The 25088-nt window shown below is 51.5% G+C and overlaps 1 protein-coding gene across 9 annotated transcripts; it reads left to right on the forward strand.

Annotated features, from left to right (window-relative positions):
• Nucleotides 1–1974: 1974 nt before the first annotated feature.
• Nucleotides 1975–23496, forward strand: FGR (FGR proto-oncogene, Src family tyrosine kinase). 9 transcript variants are annotated; one of them, XM_041768165.1, is made up of 14 exons: nt 2431–2638; nt 9372–9441; nt 10710–10772; nt 11756–11988; nt 12477–12579; nt 13577–13675; nt 17356–17459; nt 17730–17879; nt 18560–18715; nt 18793–18972; nt 19545–19621; nt 19872–20025; nt 20793–20924; nt 21033–23496. In XM_041768165.1, the coding sequence occupies exons 4-14, from the start codon at nt 11769–11771 to the stop codon at nt 21239–21241; spliced, it is 1584 nt and encodes a 527-aa protein (XP_041624099.1). In that variant the 5' UTR covers nt 2431–2638; nt 9372–9441; nt 10710–10772; nt 11756–11768; the 3' UTR covers nt 21242–23496. The 9 variants fall into 9 exon arrangements, with proteins under 9 accessions (XP_041624100.1, XP_041624105.1, XP_041624099.1 ...); XM_041768170.1 differs by having other exon boundaries at nt 11759–11988; XM_041768166.1 differs by lacking the exons at nt 2431–2638; nt 9372–9441 and adding an exon at nt 1975–2084.
• The last annotated feature ends 1592 nt before the right edge of the window (nt 23497–25088 follow it).

The following is a 25088-nucleotide window of genomic DNA, read 5'->3' on the forward strand; positions in this document are numbered from 1 at the left end:
GGAAACTGAAGGAAGATTCCAGTGTAGCTGAGGGGAACTAGACAAGGAGACAGGGATAAGGCCCACAAGGCCTAGGAGGCCATGACAAGACACTTGAATTTTATCATCCTTTACTATTAGTGCATTTCATTTTATGTTTATTATTCCAAGCAAACTGGGAGGTAAGCCATTGGAGAATTTTATTTTATTTTATTTTATTTATTTTATTTTTTATTGGAGAATTTTAAACATGGAACTTATGTGGTCCAATTTGTATTTTATTTTATTTTATTTTTTTGATTAATTTGTATTTTTTTTTTTGTAAATTTTTTTTTTTTTTTTTTTTTTTTTTTTTTATGATAGTCACAGAGAGAGAGAGAGGCAGAGACACAGGCTGAGGAAGAAGCAGGCTCCATGCACCGGGAGCCTGATGTGGGATTCGATCCCGGGTCTCCAGGATCGTGCCCTGGGCCAAAGGCAGGCGCCAAACCGTTGCGCCACCCAGGGATCCCTAATTTGTATTTTAAAAGCATAAGCAGGGATCCCTGGGTGGCACAGCGGTTTGGCACCTGCCTTTGGTCTGGAGCGTGATCCTGGAGACCCCGGATTGAATCCCACATCGGGCTCCCGGTGCATGGAGCCTGCTTCTCCCTCTGCCTGTGTCTCTGCCTCTCTCTCTCTCTATGTGACTATCATAAATAAATAAAGCATAAGCAGTTTTGTTCTTCCATTCATTTGCTTATTCATTGATTCTTAAATTTTTTCATTCATTCCTTAATTCTTACCTTCAATTATTTATTTTTTCATTGGGCTTCATTTGTTCACCCGTTAATTCCTTTGTTCCTTGATTGATTCATACATTCCTATGCCCAGAGAACATGCTACTCTGTGTCAGTACTACTTTGGGTGCTGGGAGCATTGATGAGAGTCAGATTCACTCTGAAAATAATAAATGATATGTTAATTAAATTTAAATTGTTTTAAAAAGAGGCAGATTCAGTTCTTGTCCTTGAGGAAAACCCAGGAACCAGTGGTCACTGGTAGAAGTGAGTGCTTCTCACTTCATTCACTCACAGAATGAGTGCTCATTCTGCTGGGGATAGGGGTGGCAGTCAGGGAAGACTTCCTAAGGAGCCAGAACTTGAAGGATACCAGAGAGAACCTAGTAGATTGGGGGATCCCTTAGAGACAGGGACCAGTCTCATTAATCTCTGTATCCCTTAAGCCTGGTACCTGAGAGGCAATGATAAATATTTGTTTGTTAACTGAACATATGGACCAATAGCCAGGTAGGGAAAGCTTGCTGGTGGCTGTGATGCTGCCCAGCTAACCTGAGACCCCCATTCCTAAGCTCCTGTGCCTCTACCTTGTCCCCTATCTTCTTCACAAATCCCTCCTTCTGTTTTCCTGAGAGAAACGCATTCTTACCTACATTTCACAATCATATTGGGACATACCTGAGCAGGCGTGCACATGAGTACACACACACACACACGGACATTCACACACATCCCTGCTCATACATAGAAAACACATGTGTCTGTAAAACGTGTCCCAGTTGTTGATTACAAAATTGCAGTCATCAATTTCATTGCCTACAATCACTCACACACGCACACATCTGTGCTCACACACCCTCTCTCCTTTCCCATCATATGCCAATAAACATACTTCTCCACCAAACAGCCCTCCCACACACACACACATCTCCTCCTCCCCAGAGGAGGAGGGATTTTCCTAGTCCTTGGTTAAAAGCTGAAGTAACAGTGGTGGGAGGTAGGATTGAACTCCAGGTTGGGGAGGGTGGGTGGGTGTGGATCAGGGATCCTTCCTAGTCCCATAGGCTAGGGGAACCATGTTAAAGGATGATGCTCAGTTTCTCTAAATCTTGGGTGTAGGTGGGGAGGCTGACAGCTTCTCCTTCCTCAGTGTGGCCTGAGGGCTGATTCCTCTCAAAAGCAGTCTCCTGAGAGAAAAGTCCCCCCGCTGCTCCCCACTGTCCTACATCCCTGTGCCCCCCACTTGTCCAGCTCCTGAGGGAGACCAGGGATCTTCAGTGGCTCTGGTGACAGCAATCTGAAGCCAACGGGCTGTGGAGAACTTGGGTAAGGCCTGCCCGCATCTGGTGCACAGTTTTCCCAGCTGCAAAAAGGGGTGGGGGTGGGCTTCAGGGCTAGAGAAAAGCTGCTTCTTAACCAGAAATCCAATCGATCTAAAACAGCAGGTGCTTCTGGGATTGAGGAACCTGCCCCGTCGGAGGGGACCTTTGGGAAGGCTGCGCTGGGGGTTCAGGTGGGGGGGGGAGTTGGGGTGCAGGCAGAGACGTTCAAGGCTGCGAGGGGGGAGGCACCGGGGGAGGCTGGCAGTGGGAGCGGGCGGGCCTGCGATCCCGAGGGCCCCTCCCCGCCTGGGGCAGCCGGCTTGGGGCTGGGGCGTGACTGTGAACTCTCCCCGCCGCCGCCGCCGCCGCCGCACCGCTTCAATAAGAGAAGTCCCAGGCGGCTTCCTCCTCCCGGCCCAGCGCAGGCGGCGGGCTGAGGCGAGCAGCGCCCCAGGGGCCCCCCGCCCCCCACGACGTCGGCTCTCGCGGCTGCCGGGAGCCCGGCCGGCTCGCCTGGGGTCCGTCGGCGGCGGCCCCCCCCCCACCCCCGGGGACCAGGTAGGCGGCCGTCAGGTGCAGCTGGACGCGCCGCGCGGCGCCCCGGGGGGGACTGCAGGGGGGCGGAGGGCGGAGCTGGAGGAGCCGGGACCTCGCCCCGGAAAGGACCCCCGGAGGACACCTGGAGAAGGGGACTGACAATCCCTGGGGAGGGGGCCGGAGGAATACGATGAAGCAGAGTAAAGGGACCGGCCCCCTAGAAAGGTCTGGTAGGGAAAGCGGAGGGAACATGTCGAGTGGAATCGATAGAAATTGGGAAGGGGGCTGAGTCAGGGGTGAGGGACCAAGGGGACCCTCCCCAGAGGGGCAGGAGAATAAGCTGAGGGCGCCGTGAGAGGGAGGATGGGGGAGAAGCTGAGGGTTCTGGAAGAGGGTAAAGGGGGGAGGACCAGGTGAGGGAGTTCGCTGCAGGAGGTCAAGGAGAACCATTTCTGCAGGATGCAGAACAATTCCGAGGGTCCAGGAAGTCCCCTATCCCAAAAGAGCAGAAGTCGCAGGGGAAGCCTGTAGCCCGGTGGGGCGGGGAGGCTGCCCAAACTGCCGCCACCTGCACCCTCCCTTCCCCTCCTGGTGGGCGGGTCCCGGATGGCGAGGGGACTCCTCCAAGGCGCTAGAGGCGTGGGTCCCGGCTTCCTGGGGAAGTCCCCGCCCTCCAAAGGGATGGGCCTCTCTGGGTGCCCCCTTCCCGCCCCCAGTGGCGGCCTCGGTCCACGTTCCCCCTGGGATCCGGGAATTGCTGGCAGCCCCGACGGAAATCCTGCTTTTGACCGCAATTGCCCGGAGAGGCTGTCTCCGTAGCAACCAGAGGGTGGAGAGCCGGAGCCCCGAGCTCCGCTGCTGTTGGGCACGTCGCCCACGCAGCCCCCCTTGGTACCCCCACCGCCCCCATTTGGGGGTCCTCAGTCAGGGGTAGGCTTTTGGACAGAGGAGTAAGGCCATGGTGCTGAGTGTTCAGGCATCCTGGGGGGAGGCTCTGCAGTCGCAGGGACTTAGCCAGCCCGGGGCCCTTGATTGCTGTGTGACTTTAGACAAGTTACAGGCCTTCTCTGGGACTGTAATTAGTGAGGTGGGGGGGGGGCATTACCTTTGCCCCTACTCAGCCCCTATCCCCCACCCCATCCCAAATCCCCAGAATCAGGTGCTTTAGAAAGCACTTTTTGCAGAGTGTCCTGGAGGGGTTAAGAGTTCTTACTGCCCTGGAGGGATCCTTTCTTTCACCTTCTCAAAAGCATGGAGGGGGTACAGAAAGCCTGACAGGGCCTCCAGGACCAGCACACAAAGTGACATCTAATAAATAAATGTTTGTGGATCTGTTGAAGTCCCATCCTGGGAAAGTCAACAGGTTTGAGGGTCTATCCTCAACCCCTACAGTACCACACCCAGTGACCTCTGAGTCTTTTGGCATCCTTCCCCTGTGGTGGTGGTGGGAGAACAGAGCTGTTCTCACTTCACAGATAGGAAGAGGGAGGTTCAGCAGTCAAGGGCTGATAGGGCCAGAAGTGGGGACTTGGAATCCAGGGCATCTTGCCCGTGATGTGGTGAAAGAAGTAGGTGGAACCGAAGCTTGAGATCCCTCCTCATCTCTACTAAATCCCTTGAAGCCTTGTGGAAAGAGGAGTGGGTGACTGGCGAATTGTCGGAGAAGGTGGGGAGTGTATGGGCTGCATGAACCCTGTGGGCTTGAAGCTATGAGCGAGGTGTCAGTGTTTGTGAGTCTGGTTTGGGCTTTGAGTGAATGAGCACGAGCAGCTGTGTGGGTGTTTGGGCGTTCTCTACAGCCACCTGGAGCTAATGTGGCAAAGGAAGTGGCCAGACCTTGGGAGGCTGGTTAGGGGGACCCCAGAGCTGGAGAAGGAGAAGCCAGGGCCCTTTGTGCACCAAGCATACCAGCAGACCACCTGGTTTGAAGGTTTGACCTGGTATAAGGTGGAACCAGGGGAGGAGGCTTCCTGTCTGACCACATCATGGAATCTAGACTCCTATTCCCTCAGATCTCCCTGGACCACCCATGGCTCCCATCTCCTTAAAACCGGAATCCCTGAAGACCCTTGAAATAGAAGCTGGTGGGTGGGTTTTCAGAAACAGATGAGAAACCACCATGACCCCACACAAGTGGAGAAAATTCAGCTGACACCTTCAGGATCATGTGGAGGATAAAGCTAGTGTGGCAAAGATAGGGCCCCTCTCTCACATGCCCCCACCACACCTGGTGGTAGAGTCAGACTCGGGAATGTCTTCTTGGGGCCTGGGTGTTAGGGGTGGGGTGCTATAAGGCCTCAAGAAAGAATGGTGTGGGATGGGTAGAGGTTCAATGAGAGATGAGGCCTCAGTGAAAGTGATGAGGGTTAGTAAGAGACAGTGGAGTTCAGTGAGGGACAGAGGGCCTCTGCGAATGAGAGATAAAAGCCTCTGGTCAGAGGGCTCCAGTCTTGGTGAGGGGATGGGGCGCAGTGCCCTGCCCCTGGCCAGCCCAGAGCCCTGAAGAGTAGCCGGAACTCTTGCAGGATGGTGGTTTCCTGCTGCTGCCCAAAGTCCCAGTTCCCTCTTTCTGAAATCCCCCCAGCGACCTAACCAGCTCAGCCCTCCCACCTCACTCTGGGAACTTCTCTTTCTTCTCCACCCTGCTGCTCCCCCTCCCTGGGCCTTGGAGGGGCCTTCCTCGAGGGAAAGGAGCAGAAGTGAAAGTTCACTGCACACCAGCTGTGTGCCTGGTGCTTTCACATTTGATGCTCCGAAACAACCCCATGAGGTAGAGATTTATATTCCTATTTTCTATAAGGCAAAGAAACTACAGCTCAGAGAGGTGAACCGACTTCCCCAATGTTTCAAGCTAGTTGTCAGGCTGCATAGAAATAAGCTTAAATCTGTCTCCAGGTTCCACAGACACTTGGCAGGGGTTAGGGGGGAACAGGACATCCTGTGTCTACATCGAAGCCCTGACATGGCTTCGGGAAGCATGGACCTCAAGAAAGAATGGGTGGGCCTAGGACTCCTATGTTCAGGAGTAGGGCTAGGCCTAAGGCTGGCTCCCTGCTGAGTGGCCAGCTGCCCTTTGGCAGGAGTGGCATGTTCACTTGGCCATGGGCTGGAAATATGACGTATACTAGTCAGAGACAGCATGACCTGCGCAGGCTCTGAAGAACACAGCCACGGTGTGAACTGAACTCTGGACCTGAATTAATGGTCCTGGCTTTGAATCCCCTGTGGCTGTCTGACCTCGAGCAAGTCTCTTTCCCTTCTACACACAAGAAGGAGATGAACTGATAAATGGTCCCTGGATGGGGGGCATTCTAGCTTTGCTGCTTATGGTTTTCAGCCTCACTTGGCCACTGCACACTGGGTAAAAGCCACATCTCTTCAAGCCTTCCCAGCAACTGCACAGAAGGTACAGATGCAAAACCGGAGGCTCAGAGGGCTTATATCATTCATCTAGAGTCCCGGAGCTAATAATATAATATAAAGAACAGGGATGCCTGGCTGGCTCAGTCGGTAGAGCATGCGACTCTTGATCTGGGGGTCATGAGTTCAAGCCCCATGTTGGGCATAGAGCTTACTTAAAAAAAAAAAAAAAGTAAAAGAACAGAGCTAGGTAAGGCTACACAGAGGGAAATGTTGAAGGCAGGAGCACCCTGGTCCAGGGGTGGACCTCAGCTCTAATACCTACCACTTGATTTTGACACAGATGAGGCTATGGAAACTAACTCCTATCAACCAGATATTTAAGAGACATACTCTTAAATATCTGTGCAGGCTCTGAAGAACACAGCCATGGTGTGAACTGAACTCTGGACCCGAAGTAACCAGAATGAACCTGAGTAACCAGAATGCTTATGGCCACTCTTTGAGCTGCTTCCTTTCTGGTGTTAGTAGGCAGCTGGCTCAGCTCTGAGGAAAGAGAGGCCTGGATTCAGATTCTAAGGCTATGAAAATCACAGTTGCCTGAGAGAACCCAGGCTTCCCCTCTCTAGGCTATCATGAGGACTTAGAGCATGTAGCACAGGGCCTGGCTCATTGTACCTCTCAGAGGGACACACATTATTGCTTCTACAGGGGCTACAAAATAGAAGAGTGCTTATTGTGGGATTGGAGCCAAATGGATTGGGGTTGCATTTTTGTTTTATTTATTTTAAGATTTTATTTATGAGAGAGAGTGAGAGAGAGCGAGCCCGAGAGAGCACTCACAGGAGTGGGGGGGGGGCGGGTAGAGGGAAAAGCAGACTCCCTGCTGAGCAGGGAGCCCCTGGGATCATGATCTGAGCCACCCTGGGCCCCTGGGGTTGCATTTTGGCCTCCTCTTACTTGCGGTGTGGTCTTGGAGAAGTTACTTACCATTTCTGTGACTTGGGTTGCTTATCTGTAAAAGAGGGGGTAGTAATAAAACCTATTTCCTCGGGTAACTAAATGAGATCATGCATGGGAATGCATGCATAATGCCAGGCACTGAGTATTTTATAAATTAGAAACTTTAAACTCATAGTTATTGGCACCCAGACTTCTAGGAAGTCAAATTACTCTCCAAAGAGGGGAGGCAACCACTTAGGACATGAGGCAAAGAGGAAGAGTCCTGGGGGCTGTCTGCAAACACCTGAGCCCAACCCGCTTCTTCTGCCTTTTCTCCTCTGCCTTTGACTCTTTAATTCTCCAAGTTTCTCCTAATTTCTCCCTATCTCTTTTTCTGTCTCTGTCACTCTCTGTTGTCATTCTGTTTCTCGTTTTTATCTCTATTTGCCTCTTTTTATTCCTTCCTGACAGTGAGCTGCTGGAGCCAGCTAGTCCTGGCTCTGGGGAGCTGATTGTGTGAATCTCTTCCCAGCCCAGTGTCCAAGAAGTCACCTCAGTTACTTGAAATCAGCCATGGTAGGAATATTTATACAACAGAAATCAGCAAATGCTACAAATCAGGGCCTTTTTTTTTTTTTTCATTTTGAGAATCAGTATGCCAACACACCACGCTGTATTTCTCTTTGTACTTGTCTCACTCTTTACCTCTCTGTATCTCTCAATCTCTGTCTCTGTCTTCTCTTTCTCTGTCTCTCCCATCTCTCTCTTTCCTCTGACAGAGCCACATGAGTATGGTCACATATTGCGTGTCTCCCTCAATGCCTTGGATTGTGCAGGTGCCAGACCTTGTGCCCAACCCCCCTCACCCATATCCTCCAACCACTTCTGCATGCTGGCACCCAGACAGCCATGCTTAACCCTGGACTTCAGTCCCCATCAGGCTGGGAGTGCCAAGTCCTAAGAGCTGCTCCCTACTGTCTGTTCCCTGCACTCTCCACGCTGCCCAGAGCTCTTCCTCAGCCCACTGAACCCTCTGGCTCCTTCTCAGAGGCTCACAGTTTTTGAACCATCCCCACCCCCATTCCAGGCATGCAGAACTTGGGAATCTCATTAGGCTGCCTTAAAAATGTTGTGATAGGGCACCGGGCTGGCTCAGTTAGTGGAGCATGCCACTCTTGATCTCTTGTGAGTTTGAGCCCCACGTTGGGCCTACAGCCTACTTTTATTTTATTTTTATTTATTTATTTTTAAGATTTTATTTAGAGGCACACACACACACACAGAGAGAGACAGAGGCAGAGACACAGGCAGAGGGAGAAGCAGGCTCCATGCAGGGAGCTCAAAGATGCCGGACTCTATCTGGTGTCTCCAGGATCATGCCCTGGGCTGGAGGGGGCGCTAAACTGCTGAGTCACCCGGGCTGCCCTACAGCCTACTTTTAAAAAAGAATTAAAGTGCACCTGGGTGAGTCAGTGGTTGAGTGTCTGCCTTTGGCTTGGGTCATGATCCTGGTGTCCTGGGATCGAGTCCCACATCAGGCTCCCCATGGGGAGCCTGCTTCTCCCTCTGCCTGTGCCTCTTCCTCTCTCTGTGTCTCATGAATAAACTAATAAAATATTTTTTAAAAAATAATTTTAAAAATGTTGTGATATTTATCCAGGTATTTTAGGAAGTGGCAACCTCGTATCTATGTGGGGACCCAAGAAGTTGCACACATTTGTCTCTTATAGAGAGGTGCTCTGTGTGGGTCTGTGAATCAGCAGAGGGCTCTGTATATCTCTGTGTGTCCCTCTGGGGGCTCTGAGCATCTGTGCATGCTTGCAGGAATGGCTGTAATTATCCCTGTCTGTGACCAGGCATGGGAGAGAAGTGGCTCAGATTCTAGAGCCAAACGTCAGGATTCATTATGTATGTGACCTTGGGCCAGGCTCTAAAACTCTCTGTGCCTCGGTTGCCTTATAGTAATAAGCAGCAATAGTAATAGGTCAGAGTGTTGTTATGAGAATAAAATGCAGTAATATATATAAAGTGTTTAATGCAGTGGCTGGCACCTGGTAAGTGCTAAAATCCTGTATATGCTGTTCTCTTGGAGAGGCCATGTGTATGGTGTGTGTATGTGCATGTGTGTAGGTGGGTGGGGGCCGGGGGTGTCTGTATGTGGGGATGTGGGTATTTGAAGATGTCTGTGTATAGCGGAGCTCAGAGTCTCTGTGAGGTGCTGTGTGGAGCTGAGGTAATGTGTGTATCCAAGAATGTCAGGAGGGCTGTGTGGATCTGGGTGGAGGCCCTATGTGCCATTTGAGATGGGTCTGTGTCTTTCTGTGAGAAAACCTCCATTCTCACCCTGTAACCTTTGTTTTCATCCTATCCCCATCTGTCCCCTCAGTGCCTGAAATCCCTTCCTTTCCCAGGTCCGGGATGCCCCCCACCTCCACCTATTTTCTTTCCTCAGGCCCAACCAACCCTCAGTGTCCTGGAGACTTTCAGACACAGTGGTTGCACCCCAGGGGAGGGGTCCTGAGGTGAGAAGCACGGCAATGGCTTAGTGAACACAGGCTATTTTAGGGCTCTTACCACAGCCTGCTTCGCAGTTTGCCAGATGGGTGTCACCCCCTCTACACACATGGGAGAACAGTTACAGTGAAGAGTGAGAGGGGCTGGTGGGTCTAGAGGAAGGGTGGGTCAAATGTGACAGAGCCATCCTCTGAGCGCTGGATCTGGTGGAGCCAGGAAGGCTTCCTGGAAGAGGTGAGTATCCTCAGTAGGAGGGGCAGGACCTGGAGGGAAGATGAGGAGGATGTCCCTACGGGAACTGGACTTGGGGGCCGAGAGATGTCAGGTGGGAGCACCTGTCACAAGGGTCCTTCCTCAGCCCTCTGGGGGAAATCAGGGTTCACTGGGTTAGCCCCACCCTACAACTCTCCATTCCTCTCACATCTTAAGAAACTGAGCCCTCTCCCCAGCAGTTCCTCTCTAAGTGTTGCAATGGCAGAGTTTCTGATGGGGTGTGGGGAGCCCTTGCTCAATGATCTGCCTGCCCCATTGCTCAGAGGACATCACTATCGGAAAAGTCTTGGCTCATTGGAGGGGCTCCTCCCCAAGGGATCCTGGGGGCCCTGGCTTCTGATCTGGGCCTTTACCTGATGTGTGGGATTAGGAGAGAGCTCTGGAGGTAGGTGTCCACTTTCAGCCTGCCACCAGATGTAACCCTGGGACTGCTGGAGCTTACGGAGCCCAGGTGGGAGCAGAGGCAGCATGAGAAGGAAGGGCTGGTTTTTAGGAGCCAGTGACTGAGGGGCCTGTGAGTGAGCTGAGCATGGCTTGACAGAAATCCAATGAGAGAGGTGGGCCTAACACAAAATTGTGAGGATGAGTCTGTCAACCTATCAGGCAGCCTGTGTGCCTGTGTATGTGTGCGTGTATCTGGGCGGCAGAGCTTGGACTTGCATGAGAGTTAGTTTGTGTCAGCGTGTTGGTGTTATTGGTGAGCACACTCATGCGAATGTATGCTGTGGGTGTTGGTGTGTGACTGTGTGCTGGGGGGGTGTGTGTGTGTCAGGGAGTTGGTGTGTCAGGTGGATATGAGTGTGAGAGAGTTGGTGTGGGTAGTGTGTCCTGTGTGAGGGTGGACATGTAAGTTTGCCAGGGGCGGTGGGAAGGAAAAAGAAGGCAGAAGTCATGCTGGGACAGAGCCCAGGCCTGGCTTCCTGAAGAGGGCAGAAGCTGGCAGCTGGCTTGCAGGAACCTTGGCAGAGCCTTCATCTTTCATGTCCTTCTCTCTCGCCCTCAGGTCTCTGGCCCCTTCCGAGGACCATGCCGCAGCCCCACTGACCCAGGAGTAGGAGCCAAAGGGGTGAGTGGGGAGAGAGGGGGCTGAAGGCTTTCAGGGTCAGGAAAAGGGGTGGGGTGGCCTTCCTGAGCCCCACAACTCTGCAAGGCTCCCTCCTCCTACAAGAGCCCTGTTGCTAGGTAACAGATGGGGGAGCCACAAAGAGGCAGCTTGAGAGGCCAGAGGCTGGACCCACAACAGGAAATGGCCTTGATCCCCCTCTGCAGGGAATCTCCAGGTGCAGACACACGGAGCCCTCACACACACTTACACACCAACATGTCTCCATACATAGACATGCACATACACGGAGGGCTACACGCACACATACACACAGGGACATTGACACATACTTTCACAGACCTGTATGCACAGATACACACATGCATAGACAGGCCTGTAGGATCCCATGCAGGGTTATGCATGTGGTCATACACACGGATGCAGAGGCACCTACTCACACAGACCAGCTGCACGCACAGAGATACATGCGCGCACACACACAGGAACACACAGATACACTTGCACGGCAACATTGTACATACGTATATGCTCCTAAGACATGAACACACAGAGCTACCACGTGCACAGGGACACGTACCCACCCACACTTGTATACTCACACAGACACACAAATATCCACAAAAGGCTGCACCCACATAGGCACACCCACAGGCAAACTCACAAATACTTAGAGACACACAAAAGACGCACATGTACAAGCACTCTGAAGAAGTGACAAAAACACAACTTTATCGAAGCAATAGGAGGCAGAAATATATAAATAAACACAAGCAGCATCCCAAAGCTGAAAACCAGCCCATTAAGGATATATATCCTCCCTCCAAACATACTCAGGCAGCTGGGAGGTAGACCCAAAGGTGGCCCTGCCCCACCTTTATCCTTCACCAGGGAAGGCCCTGAGAGGGGAAACTGCATGCCTGTGTGAGTGTGCGAGGGTGGCCTATCTGGTAGGGGCCCCAGAGTGAGGCATACCCGTTCTGTAGCAGGGCACCTGGAATGGGCTGTGTGTTCTGCAAGAAGTCGGAGCCAGGGCTCAAGGACGATGTTGGCCTGGAAGGGGAATTCAGGGGCAATGGGGCTGCGGACCGCTATGGCCCTGACCCTACTCAGGCCCGGGCCGTGTCCTCCTTTGCCCATATCCCCAACTACAACAACTTTCCCACTCAGTCCACCAACCCCACCTTCCTCGATGGGGGCACCATCAGGGGCATCTCAGGTGAGTCTCATGGCTGGAGGCAGACACTGCGTGGACCCTGGAAGAACCTGGGGGGAAGGAGACAGCTGTAGGGGGCTCCACTATGACGTGGGAGACACAGCCCCACTTTCAGACCACAGATGGAAACTGTACGGCCCTACCTCAGAAATCCCAGTCTGAGGAGAAGACATAGCTCTGTTTCCATCTGAGATAGGGACCCTGATGACAGGCCTGGGTGGGAAGTCTTGATGGAGAAGAGGAGGAATGGGTGACTTGGGAACTCCCCAGGGTGGGAGGGATGAGCTGGAAGGCATGTGCCCTGAATCCATGGGGAGCCAAGCTATGAAACCCAAGTCAGAAATCCACTGGACTCCAAAAGCCTCTGGGAACCAGGCACCGCAGCTGTGGGGAGGCACAGCACCTGGCTGGGGAGCAAGACTCTGGGGGTTCAGGCCCCTTGGAGCCCCTTGTCCCATGCCCTACTCTGCTGAGTAGCCCTGACTCTGCAGGGACTGGGGTGACCCTGTTCATCGCCCTGTATGACTATGAGGCCCGGACAGAGGATGACCTCACCTTCACCAAGGGTGAGAAGTTCCACATCCTGAACAACACGTAAGTAACCAGGCCACCTGGCTCAGGACACAGCCTGGGCTGGGAGCAGGACCCAGAGAGGAGTCTACCTAGTCCCTCAGAAAGCTCCAGTCTAGTTGGGGACACAGATATATGACAATAACAACTCAGAGTAATTGCTACTATGTAGGGGGGAACATGAGGACATATGGGCCCAGAAAAGACACTATGGTCTTAAGGCTAGTGATCAGGGCAGGCTTCCTGGAGGAGGTGATTTCTAAGGCAAGACTAGAAAAATACATACAAGAAGTGAGGAGAAGAGGAAGAGAGAGTGAGAGAGAATGAGAATAAAGGATGACTTCTAGAAACCACCAAATGGTTCAGTCTAGGTAGATCATAAGGTATGAGGTGTAGAGTGGAGAGGCCAGAAGCTAGAGAGGTGGGTGGAAACAGATTCTGCAAGGCCTTTTTTTTTTTTAATATTTTATTTATTTATTAATGAGAGACAGAAAGTGCAGAGACACAGGCAGAGGGAGAAGCAGGCTCCATGTAGGGAGTCCGAAGTGGGACTCGCTCCCGGGACTCCAGGATCAGGCCCTGGGCCGAAAGCGGCGCTAAACTGCTGAGCCACCTGGGCCACCCTCTGCAGGCCTTTTTAAGCCATGTTGAAGAATCTAGATTTTATCCAGAAGGAAATATGGAAATCATTGGGGGTAGGGGAAGATTTCAGTGGGGGACAAAGTGACTGAGTTAGCTGTCCACTGCCTATCCAAACCCCAGCCCAGCTGAGGAGCCAAAGGAGAAAGCCAGGAGGCCCACATGTCCCCAGACATGTTGCTTCTGCAGGGAAAAGTTTCCTGGGGCAGCATCAGTGGCTGAGAGCAGAACAGACAATACCCTGGAGGGGTGTGTGTGTGTGTGTCCAAGGTGAGGGGCTGGCAGGGCTAGTCTCCACCTGACCCTTCACAAGGCCCTGCCTGGCCCCAGGGTACTCCAGGGGGCTGGGTTGCCACTGACCCACTGCATTCTGTGCCTGCAGTGAGGGTGACTGGTGGGAAGCTCGGTCTCTCAGCTCCGGACGAACTGGCTATATTCCCAGCAACTACGTGGCCCCTGTGGACTCTATCCAGGCTGAAGAGTGAGTAGTGGGAGTGGGAGGTTGCAATCCCTATGGACAGGACAGGATTCTGGAATCCAAGGCCACCTCTGAGTCACAGCCCCATTCTGAGCCTATCTTCTTACCTATAATTCTGTGAGGTCATTGTAAGAATAAGAGAAGAGAATAATGATGATTATGACAATAACTAATATTTATGTAGCATGTATTATGTTCTGGGCACTATTCAAAGTGCTTTCTGTGCATTAACAGAGTTAAGAACTAATATTATTCTCTTTATGAATGAGGTAACTGAGGCACAGAGAAGTGAAATATCGTACCCAAGCTCATATGGCTAGTAAATAGGTGGAGTTGGTATTTGAACCCAGATAGGTCTGGCTGCACTTGTTATGCATTATACATGTTGACTCAGTGATAACAATAGCATATGAGCTTTTAAAAATTGTAAAAATGCTACACAAATGCAAGGGGATATTGCTTAGAATTAATTCTGTTAAAGGGGTGCCTGGGTGGCTCAGTTGGTTAAGCATCCAACTCTTTTTTTTTTTAAAGGATTCATTTATTTGTTTTAGAAAGAGAGTGTATGCATGCACCAGCAGGGGGAGGGACAGAGGGAGGGAGAGACAGAGAGAGAGAAGTAGACTCATGGCTGAACTCAGAGCTGGATCCCATGACCCTGAGACTACAACCCCAACCAAAACCAAGAGTCAGATACCAGCCGACCAAGCCACCCATGTGCCCCGCATCTGACTCATGATTTCAGCTCAGGTCATGATCTCAGGGTCCTGGTGTAGAGCCCTGAGTCTTGCTCCTAGCTGAGCAGAGTCGCTTGTCCCTCTCCATCTGCCCTTCTCTCTACTTACACACACACTCTCTCTTGCTCTCTCCCTAAAATAAATAAAATCTTGAAAAAAAAAAAAGAATTCATTCTGTTCAGTAGGCAGGGAATCATCATTCGTGGTGTACCATTATAACCTGAGATATGACGACAAGGACTTTACCTACCTTGAGTCATTTAATTCTTACAGTCACACCATTGATATTTTGTCCCCATTTTACAGATGAGAAAACTGAGGCTCATAAAAAACTTTTTTATCTATGTGCATATATATATACACACATATATATAAATATAATTATATATATATATATATACACACACACACACATATATATATAATTATATATATATATGGATAGGAGAGACTGCAGAGCAGGAGTCACCAGGATTTGTTACTAATTTGCCATTGGTTATAAGGAACAGGAGGAATTAAGTGTGATCCAAAGTCTTCTTGAGGAACTAAGTGGGTGATGGTGCCATTTGCTAACGTGGGGAACACAGGAGCAGGTATAGATACCTGGGTTCTGGTGGGGGACTTGCTGAGTTGAGGTCTGTAGAGAAGAACACCCAGGTGAAGGACACTGCCAGGAATTGGACTAGGCTGTGCTTCGTATGAGAGGGCCAGGCTGCTGACTTAGCCCAGAGGAGAGGGCATCTTTTCCTACTTGGCACTAAGGCTCTTTGTTTGCTGTAGCTCTTGCAGAGGGCACAACTGGGCTGGCGTAGAAATCTGGGAGTCTCCAGGATGGAGGTGACAATTAAAGCTGCACAGGAGGGTGAAGGAAGAGGAGGAGAGTGAGAAAGAAATTGGCCCTAGAACTCAACTTTGGAGAAAGCTGCCTTGAAAGAGAAGTTGCCGTTAGGAAACCAGGCCAAGCCAAGTCAGAACAGCCAAGAGGGTGGAGGAGAGGTTTCAGGAAACAAGAAAGGGAGTGTCAGAGGCTGCCACTGGATTTGGCAATGGGGTGACCTTGGTGAGAGATGTCTCTGTGTGAAGTGGGGGTGGAGGCCAGACAGCAGAGCCTGGGAGGGAGTAGGAGGTGAGGAAGTGAAGACCCAAGTGTGAAGTGCTTTTTCAAGTGAAGAGAAGGTGAGAGATATAACAGAATGTTGATGGCAAGTTAGGGCTTAGAACAGTTTTTTTGGGGGGGAAGGAAGAAATGTGGGCATATGTAGAGGTTGGTGGGATGGAGAGGCTGCAGGTGGGGGCTGGTTTATAGGGGAGAGGTGTCCCTGAGCGAAGGGAAGTAGTTGGGGTCCTGAGCTCAGAGGAGGTGAGGCCTTCATCCAGAGAAAGTGGTAGGAGTCATGGAAAAGAGAAGGGTGATGATGCAGAAGGTGGGAGGTGTGGGAGGTTCATGCTTGTGTCCACATCTTAGAAGCAGTGTCACGAAGCTCTGAGAGACACTCATTGCAGTGCCATGGTTAAGAGCAGCGTTGTGGTTAAGACTGCAGGCCATTGAGCGACAACTGGTGTTCCTATTCTGGCCAACACAGCTTAAGAGCGTGTGGCCTTGGGCAAGTTGCTTAACCACTAGGTATCTCAATTTCCTCATCTGTCTAATGGAGGTTAATAATAGGACCTACCTCACAATGTTGTTATAAGAACTAAATGAATATAAGGTGTTTTAAGGCAGAGCATGCCATAAAATAAGTACTGTTATTATTAAATTAATTATTAAGGAGGTAACTACTCCCATGGGTATGGGTGGGGGCACGGCTTTGAAAAAACTTGGGAATGTGTCCTGTCTACATAGGCCTTCTACAGTTCCTCTTTCCCCATCCTGCCTGCCCACCTGGACACTCTACTTGCCAGTACCTTCCTGTCCCCCAAACTATGCCCAGTACTCAGGTGTAGACTGGTTTGTTTATTTATTTATTTTAAATATTTTATTTAGTTATTTGAGAGAGAGAGTACACACATGCACACACATGCATGCACACACACACACACACACACATAAGAGCTAGTGGGGAGGGGGTCGGGTAGCTAGTGGGGAGAAGCAGAGTGAGAGAGGGAGAAACAGACTCCTCACTGAGCAGGAAGTGACACAGGGTTCAAGCTGAGGACCTTCCAGATCATGACCTGAGTTGAAGGCAGCCAGGCGCCCCAGATTGGCCAATTTTGTAATCAAAGGACATCTGAGTCTTCTATGGCACTTGTGGGGCCACTCTGGTTCTCCCAGTGTATTTTCACAGTTGATTTAAGGCTACAGTTCAGTCTTAGGAAAAATATCCAAGACAAAGAAGGAATGCCTGACATCTGAGGTTGAAGTCCAGCTTTATATGAATATCCAAGTTAAAGGGAGTGGAGGAAACCCAGCAGTCAGAGCCAGCAGGAGCAGTCATGAAGAGGGGAAGAGAAGCAGGAAAGGCTGTTGTTTGGAAGTCATAGGAGGAAAGGATTTGGGGGTAGGGATGGATGGGGAGAAGGATCTGAGAGATTGCCTAGGTGGTGGGAGAAGAACTAGGCTGGGAGGTAAAGCATTTCACGTAGACCTCATCAACCAGTCCTGAGGGAAGGTCACTTCTCCTCTCTGAGCCTCAAGTTCCACATCTGCAAAATGAGCCCTTGGAGGAGTGGTAGTGAGATGAATTCAGAAACTGGTAGCACCCTGATGAGATCACTAGTGACTGGGGTCCTAATGATTTTAGTTGAAGGGAAACCCAGAGAGTGGAGAGAAGTCTAACCTTTACTGGGTGGCTACCACAAGCCAAGCATTCCACATTCCTGGTCTCTGTGCACCTCACTGAGGAAATTGAATCTTGGCTAGTGAGGTGGTTTTCCCCAGGAGGCTGAGTTGTGGGTTGAACTGGGTGTATCTGGGTGTATCTGACTCTTGCTGGCCCTTCCCAACAGGTGGTACTTTGGAAAGATCGGGAGGAAGGATGCTGAGAGGCAGCTGCTCTCCCCCGGGAACCCCCGGGGGGCCTTTCTTATTCGTGAGAGTGAGACTACCAAAGGTGGGGGCCTGGGAAGGGGCAAATGGGAAGCTCAGCTGTTAGGGTGGGGCTAGGAACAGTGGTGAGGGGTTGGGTCATGGGGGAGTGGGGGGCAGATGGGACAGGGGTGGAGGTTCAGAGATTTGACTAGGACCGAGTTCAAGGGATGTGGTCATCCAAGTTCTGAGTCCCCAGGCATTTGGGTGTCTCAGGCTCCAAAATGAAGAACAAGGAGGAAAAAAAAAAAAGAACAAGGAGGAAAGCAGACTCGAAGACAACCCTTGCCCACAGGTGCCTACTCCCTGTCCATCCGGGATTGGGACCAGACCAGAGGCGACCATGTGAAGCATTACAAAATTCGCAAACTGGACACGGGTGGCTACTACATCACCACACGGGCCCAGTTCCACTCGGTGCAGGAGCTGGTGCAGCATTACATGGGTGAGGGCTGGCTTCCAGGGCTGGTGTGTGCTTTGAGTCCCTGAATTAACCCACTAAGAATTAGGGCCAGAGAAGGAAAGGGGTTCCCAAAGCAGTAGTGGCTGGAGCAAAACTGGAACCCAAGTGTTTGGGTTCCCAGCCCAGGATCCTGCTCTGTAGGATTCCAGAGGGAACAGGTGTGAGACGTCCACGTCAGAAGGGCGCCCCCTAATGTCTAGCTGGGCAGGAAGCCAAAGAGACCTGACTTGGAGGATGGGCTGTAGGGTTGAGAAGAAGCTGGGAATCAATGCCCAGGTTTCTGCTTTAGTTATACCAAAGGTGAGGTGCAGGGAAGGGCGAGGGCCTCATGTCCACACCACTGTCTCGAATCCCCAACTCGTTTCTACCTGTCAGAATCCCACCTTAACCCTGAAGGCCCAGCTGGAGGCCACCTCCTATGGAGAGGACTCCAAACCCTGCAGGGGTCATCCTTCCTTCCCTGGGCACCAACATGTTCACCTACTCAGTGGGTCAGGTTGCCTTTGGCCCCGGCGTGTGACCTCCCCTGTGGCCTGGTTCCTTTCCACTGATGGGGGAGGGGAGCAGGGGAAGGGCTGCGCCTGGGACAGGATGAGGAATGGGTGGGGCGTCCTGGCCTGCCCACGACCTGCAACACCCCCCCACCCCCCACCCCCCGCCAGAGGTGAACGACGGGCTCTGCCACCTGCTCTCGGTGGCCTGCACCACCATGAAGCCGCAGACAATGGGCCTGGCCAAGGATGCTTGGGAGATTAGCCGCAGCTCCATCGCGCTCGAGCGCCGGCTGGGCACCGGCTGCTTCGGGGACGTGTGGCTGGGTACGGAGGTCCCGGGGGCGGGGCGCGGGCTTGGGACAACCGGGAGCCGGTGCTGAGGAACCACGACCACCTGGCAGGCATGTGGAACGGCAGCACGAAGGTGGCGGTGAAGACGCTGAAGCCGGGAACCATGTCCCCGAAGGCCTTCCTGGCGGAGGCGCAGATCATGAAGCTGCTGCGGCACGACAAGCTGGTGCAGCTGTACGCCGTGGTGTCGGAGGAGCCCATCTACATCGTGACCGAGTTCATGTGCCACGGTGAGGGGCGGGGTCAGGAGGCGGAGTCGGGGGGTGTTCAGAGAGGTGTCTCGGGGGAGGGACCCGAGTGGCGATCTGTGATGGGACCGGGGACTTTGGGCAGAGTCCGAGAGTGAGGCCGGGGTGAGGGAAACCACGTGAGTCCTGAGCGTGGAGGCGGGCCCATATTTAGACAAGGCTGGGGGCCGGGGCTGGGGGCGGAGCCTCGGTCGCTGGGGGCGGGGTGGTCAGTTGGTGGGTGGGGTTTTGGGGAGCCGAGACCGAATCTGTGATGAGGGAGGATCTGGGGCGGAGTCTGAGTGGGGCGTGTCTAGGGGGACGGAGGCAGGGAAGAAACGAGCTGTGGGCTGAGTCTGGGTGTCTGTGGGAGCGGGTCCTGGGCGAGATCTGTGAGGGTTTGAGGCAGCTGGCTGGATCCCGAGTGGGGGCGGGTCTAAGGGAGAGGGCTGGGGCCAGGGGGCGGGGCCAAGCTGGGTGAGAAGGAACCTGGCTGGGGGCGGGGCCAAGCGAGGGAAGGCCGGCTTGGAGCTGGGGGTAGTCCTGCTGCTGATTTTCTGAGTTCCTTTCCTCAGGTAGCTTGCTGGAGTTCCTCAAGGACCGGAAAGGCCAGGATTTGACACTGCCCCAGTTGGTGGATATGGCAGCCCAGGTAAACTGGGACAGCAGCCTTTATCTCAGACTGCCCTCCTATTAACCTCCGCAAACCCCTGTGCCCTTAAACACTTGCCCCTTTGGAAGAACAGTCCCATCCACTGGATCATCTGTGCCACCTGAGGCAGGGCAATGCTCCTCTCTGAGCTTCAGTCTCCTCATCTGGAAAGTGGGGTTTTCAAGTGATCTCATGTACAAGCCATGGTGTTCCCATCTGTCCATACCTTGCTCCCCCCCCTCCCCCCCAGGTAGCTGAGGGCATGGCCTACATGGAACGTATGAATTACATCCACCGGGACCTGAGAGCAGCCAACATCCTTGTTGGGGAACGACTGGTGTGCAAGATAGCTGACTTCGGGCTGGCTCGTCTCATTGAGGATGATGAGTACAATCCCCAGCAAGGTGCCCTGCCTCTCCTCACCTTCCGAGAGTTCCCCAGTGCACCAAGGGGCTGCCACGGGGTCCCACATATTCTGGAACCATTCCTCCTACTCCTAGACCACCTGGGGTACTCCCATCCTGAAGCAGTATAAGAGGCCACTCTAAGTTTGAATCCCAACTCCTCTACTTACTAGCCAAGTGAACTTAGGCAAGTCACCTAACCTCTGTGAGCTGTTTTTTTCTCATCTATAAAATGAAAATATTCAGACAAAAGTAAGTCAACAGATATCTATCAGGCACCTACTATATGCCAAGCATTGCTATAATTCTCAAGTGAAAGACAATAGAGTCTAGCTAGAATGTCTGGGAATGAATCCTAGCCACTTATAAACTATGTAATCCGGGCCAGTTACTTAACTAGTCAGTGCCTCCTTTTCCAAATCTGTACAATGGGGATAATAATAAAAATAATATTTATTTCACGGGCTTTTTGTAAGGTTAAGTGAGTTAATGTATGTAAACCACTTTAAAACAGTGCCTGGCAGGGGCGCCTAACCAGATTGGTTGGAAGAGCATGCAACTCTTGATTTCAGGCTTGTGAGTTTTTTTAAGTTTATTTATTCATGAAATCTCTACACTCAACATGGGGCTCAAACTCACAACCCCAAGATCAAAAGTCACATGCCCTTCTGACTGAGCCAGTCAGGTGCCCCAACATGCCATTCTCTTAATCCAGCTATCCCCAGGGACCTCCCCAATACCTTTCCCTTCTCTCCCAATCTCTGCAGGGGCCAAGTTCCCCATCAAGTGGACAGCCCCGGAGGCTGCTCTCTTTGGCAAATTCACCATCAAGTCAGATGTGTGGTCCTTTGGGATTCTGCTCACTGAGCTCATCAGCAAGGGCCGAGTCCCCTATCCAGGTTTGCTGGGGTGGGGAGGTGGAAGGGTGGGTGGTCATGGAGGGGCTTTTCCTGGTTGCCTCTTTCGGAGGGACTAGGCCCCCTGAGTGACAAAGCCCCACCCTCCAGGCATGAATAACCGGGAAGTATTGGAACAGGTGGAGCATGGCTACCACATGCCATGCCCCCCAGGCTGCCCAGCATCCCTATATGAAGTCATGGAGCAGACCTGGCGTCTGGACCCAGAGGAGAGGCCTACCTTCGAGTACCTGCAGTCCTTCCTTGAAGACTACTTCACTTCTACAGAACCCCAGTACCAGCCTGGGGATCAGACATAGCCTATTTGGGCATCAACCACCTTTCTGGGGTACCCACCAATCCCTTTCAATCCCCAGGGCTCTGATCCCAAAGCTCCCAGGCTTAGAACCCTTTAGGGTCCTAGCATTTCAGAGCAACCTGCTTGCCCCTCTAGGGCAACAATCCACTCATTTTAAAGATGGGGCCAGTAGAGGCTTAGAGATCATCCCTCACTCTGGCTCCAAGCACTATTTCTCCTCTTCCCACTTAGGCGCCTACCTCCAGATTCTCTTCCCACCTCTCCCCCAAAAGAAATGCTCAGACCTTGTCTAGTTATTTATAAAACTGTATATCCTTTCCCTCACTTACCTCCTATCTCTGCTTTTTTACCCTACCCATCCCACTCTGAATTTACCTCCTACTCAATTCTCTTGTGTCTGTTAATTGCAAGACAGGGAAAGTTTTTGCTGGATCCCTTTCCTGCTGGGTGGACACTGTAGTCCAGGACTGAGGTCCAAGCCCAGGGTGAGGGAAGGCTTGCTGAGGGCTCACCACCTCTCTGAATGATTTGTGTGTTTATTGCTTTTTATAAATAAGAAAGGTGATAATATGAATCCTTGAGCCATAAAAATCCCTTCTGTTAGGGGAAATGGTGGCCAGAGGAAGGGGAGTGTGACTGCTTTGGCTGCTGGGAGGAGGGAGAGGTAAGAGAGTACCCTAATGCCTACTGAACAGAGGGAACTCAAAGTGTGTTTTTGGGATACTCAGAATTCCTGATGCTCATCCCCATGTGAGTTTAGGACAAGCTGAGAGATGGATACAGAAGATAGGCAGGCAGAGATCAAAATGTCCCCCTTCATTACTAAAGTGGCTTTCAATCTATGTGCAGTGGGTCTGCTAATTCTCTACTTGATTTCAGCAGATATACCATTCATCACAGGCAGAAGAGCATAACCTGTTAGGCCTCTTTTGACAGGGACAGTGGGGAAGACCACAGAGGACTCTCCGCAGCTCCTCAAAAAAAGACAGAAGAGAAGGGAAAGGAGAGGTCTGAGAGCTAGTCTACCTCATTGGATTTCACTCCAGGCAATTCTGCTCCCTAAGGGGCTTTGGAGAGGGTGGAAGGCACTTTCGTTGGTCACAGGGATTGGGGGCTCCTACTGGCATGTCGTGGGCAGGGATTGGGGATACTAAACAACCTGCCATGCACCTGTGCAATGAAGAATATTCCTGTGCCCTTGCTGCCACTTTGAGAGACTCTGGCAGGTGATGTGCTTCCAAGCGGAAACAAAAGTAACAGGGAATAAGGGTTCCCACCTCTCCCATCAGGAAATCACAGACCCCTGACTTCCTAAGGGAATGGACTGGGGGAGGGTGGTGGGGAAGAGTCTGGGAGCTAGGAATCACTGCTGCAACTGGCCAACAGTTACTAAACATAACTCTGGGAAGGGCCCTTTGGTAGGTAGGACCCCAGGAAAACAAACTCCAACAAGACCTATCTGTCCCAGAGGAGTTCACAACCAGGCTGGGGAGAAATAGTAATAATAACTCACTTGTTAATTGCTGCATGCCAGATGTGTTTACATCCATCTTTTCATTTAATCCTGAGTCTGGTTCCATGACCAGCCTGAGTCTGGTTCTATGTCCAGCCCCCACTTACAGATGAGGAAACTGAGGCTCAGGGGTTACATGATGTATCAAGGTCAGCCGGGTGCATGTGACAGAGCTGGGACTTGAACCCAGGTCTCACACCAAAGACCATGATCTTTCTAGACTTCAGTCTTTGAAGGGATCTTATCTGCCCCACGTAGATATTTGGAAGATCTTTCTCCCTCTATATATTGGTAGAAACGTTCCCAGAAATCCCTCCAAGCTGAGGATCCTAAGGAAAGGAGACAAGGTGACCAATGCAGATGGAGTTTCCTGCGCTGAGCCCTGTGTTGGAGACTGCTGCATGGGAGCAGTAAGATGAAGAGGCCAATTGGCTGCTGAGAGAGGTGGTCAGAGGGGTGGGAGCCCTGTACATTTGTGCTCTCTGCACACTTGAACTCAGGGGCCATGGCTTTCTGAGAGCCTGTTTCTGGCTGACTAAACTCACAAGAGCCTGACACAGAAGCCAGAGGCCAGTGTGTCCACTTGCCATGGAGTAAACAGATAACTGCACAGCTCTGGAGCTGCAGTGCCTGATGTGAAACCTGCCTCCACCATTCACTTGTGAGTGAGGCAAATTATTAATCTCTCCAAGCCTCAATTTCCTCCTCTGTGAAAGGACAATAAAATGTTCAACTCATGTTCACCCTCTTTGTCACGTCCATTTATAAATTACTTATCCTATTTATTTCAAATGAAGGCCCAGCAGAATAGTGAGCCTCCTGGAGTTTACCAGGCCCTTGGTGCTCCCCAGCAGAGACCAGAGCCTGGAATCCCTGTATCTACTGTCCCTCCTTCTGGTGCAGCCAAATGAATTCTCCCTTGTACCCCCTTTCCTGTGCATCCTTCTGTTCCCTTCTGATAGAGCACAATGCAATTGATTAGGCCTCTGTTTTCTCAATTTCAATCACATCCTGGCCCTGCCTCCCTGAGATTACAGGCGGGTCACCTTGATTGCGGTTTCCACTGTTCACAAAACTCTTCAGTCGTTTACAAAACCATCTCTCGCCTCATTCACTCCCCCACCTGGCTCTTCTCCTCCGTGATGCTGTGTGGATTTTACTGGCTTAAGACTCAGAGGGCAATTTTATTTCCAAGTTCATGGTGGGGGAGGAGGATACCTAATTGGCTAATGCTGGGTGTTTCACATGCATCATCTAATTTGATCCTCACCACAAGGAGTGCAGAAGGGTGATTATTCCCATTTTACAAAAGAGGAAATGAAGACTCTGAGAGGCTACAACATTTGCCCAAGGTGACACAGTTGGATGATAAGAGTCAGGATTTTAGCCTATGGACTTCAAAGTCTCATGCATCGCACTGTATCATATTTATTCCTTATTTGATGGAGCAGCATGGGAACATATAATACTAACCCAGAGTCAAGTTCAGGGAGAGCATGGTGCAGACAGGGGTCTGGAGTAGCCCCATATATATACATAGGATTATATTCATAAGAGAACCGAGTCATTTATTAATTTTGCACACATTTACTGATGTCTCCTGTAGGCTTGTCCTGTCCAGGAGGCAAAACAATAAACGATTACAACACTTAGGGGGCAAGGCCAGAGTGGAGGCTGGGGGAGACTTCTTGGAGGATGTGAAAGAAAAGTCGGCCCAATGAAGCAGCCAGAAGGTGAGATCATCTCCCATGGAGGGAACAGCATGTGCAAAGGCTCAGAGATACCGTAGAGCATGGCCAAGTCAGGCAAGTGCAAACAGTTATGTATGGGAGGATTGAGGGTGCAGATGCAGCGTGGAAGAAGGTTGGAATGTCAGAGGCAAAACGTAGAAGGGTCAGGAATCCAAGGGGTATGGAGTGTGGAGAAAAGTAAGAGAAGAAATGTGTGGGCAGGACTTACTGGGGGGGGAGTCTATCCTGAATCCTATTGTTCCCGTACTGAGCTGGGTGGACCTATTATCTACTCCAGTAGTTCTCCTCTCCCCCTTCCCATCTCTCTCTCTCTCTCTCTCTCTCTCTCTCTCTCTCTCTCTCTCTCTCACACACACACACACACACACACACACACACACACACACACACACACACGCCCCAGCTCCTGGATGGTCCTGCAGTGATGTCCATACTCCCTCTAGTGTCCATTCTGGGTACTACACCAAGAACTCCAGGAAACTTTCCCCTGGGATGGGAAGACTAGGTCCCTTTAGGAACTTCCCACCAACGGACCGGAGCTAAGGCACAGTTCCTGCTCTCAGAGCTCACAGTTTAATGGCGGT

This window comes from Vulpes lagopus, chromosome 8 (genome assembly GCF_018345385.1).
Source record: "Vulpes lagopus strain Blue_001 chromosome 8, ASM1834538v1, whole genome shotgun sequence".
NCBI lineage: Eukaryota > Metazoa > Chordata > Mammalia > Carnivora > Canidae > Vulpes > Vulpes lagopus.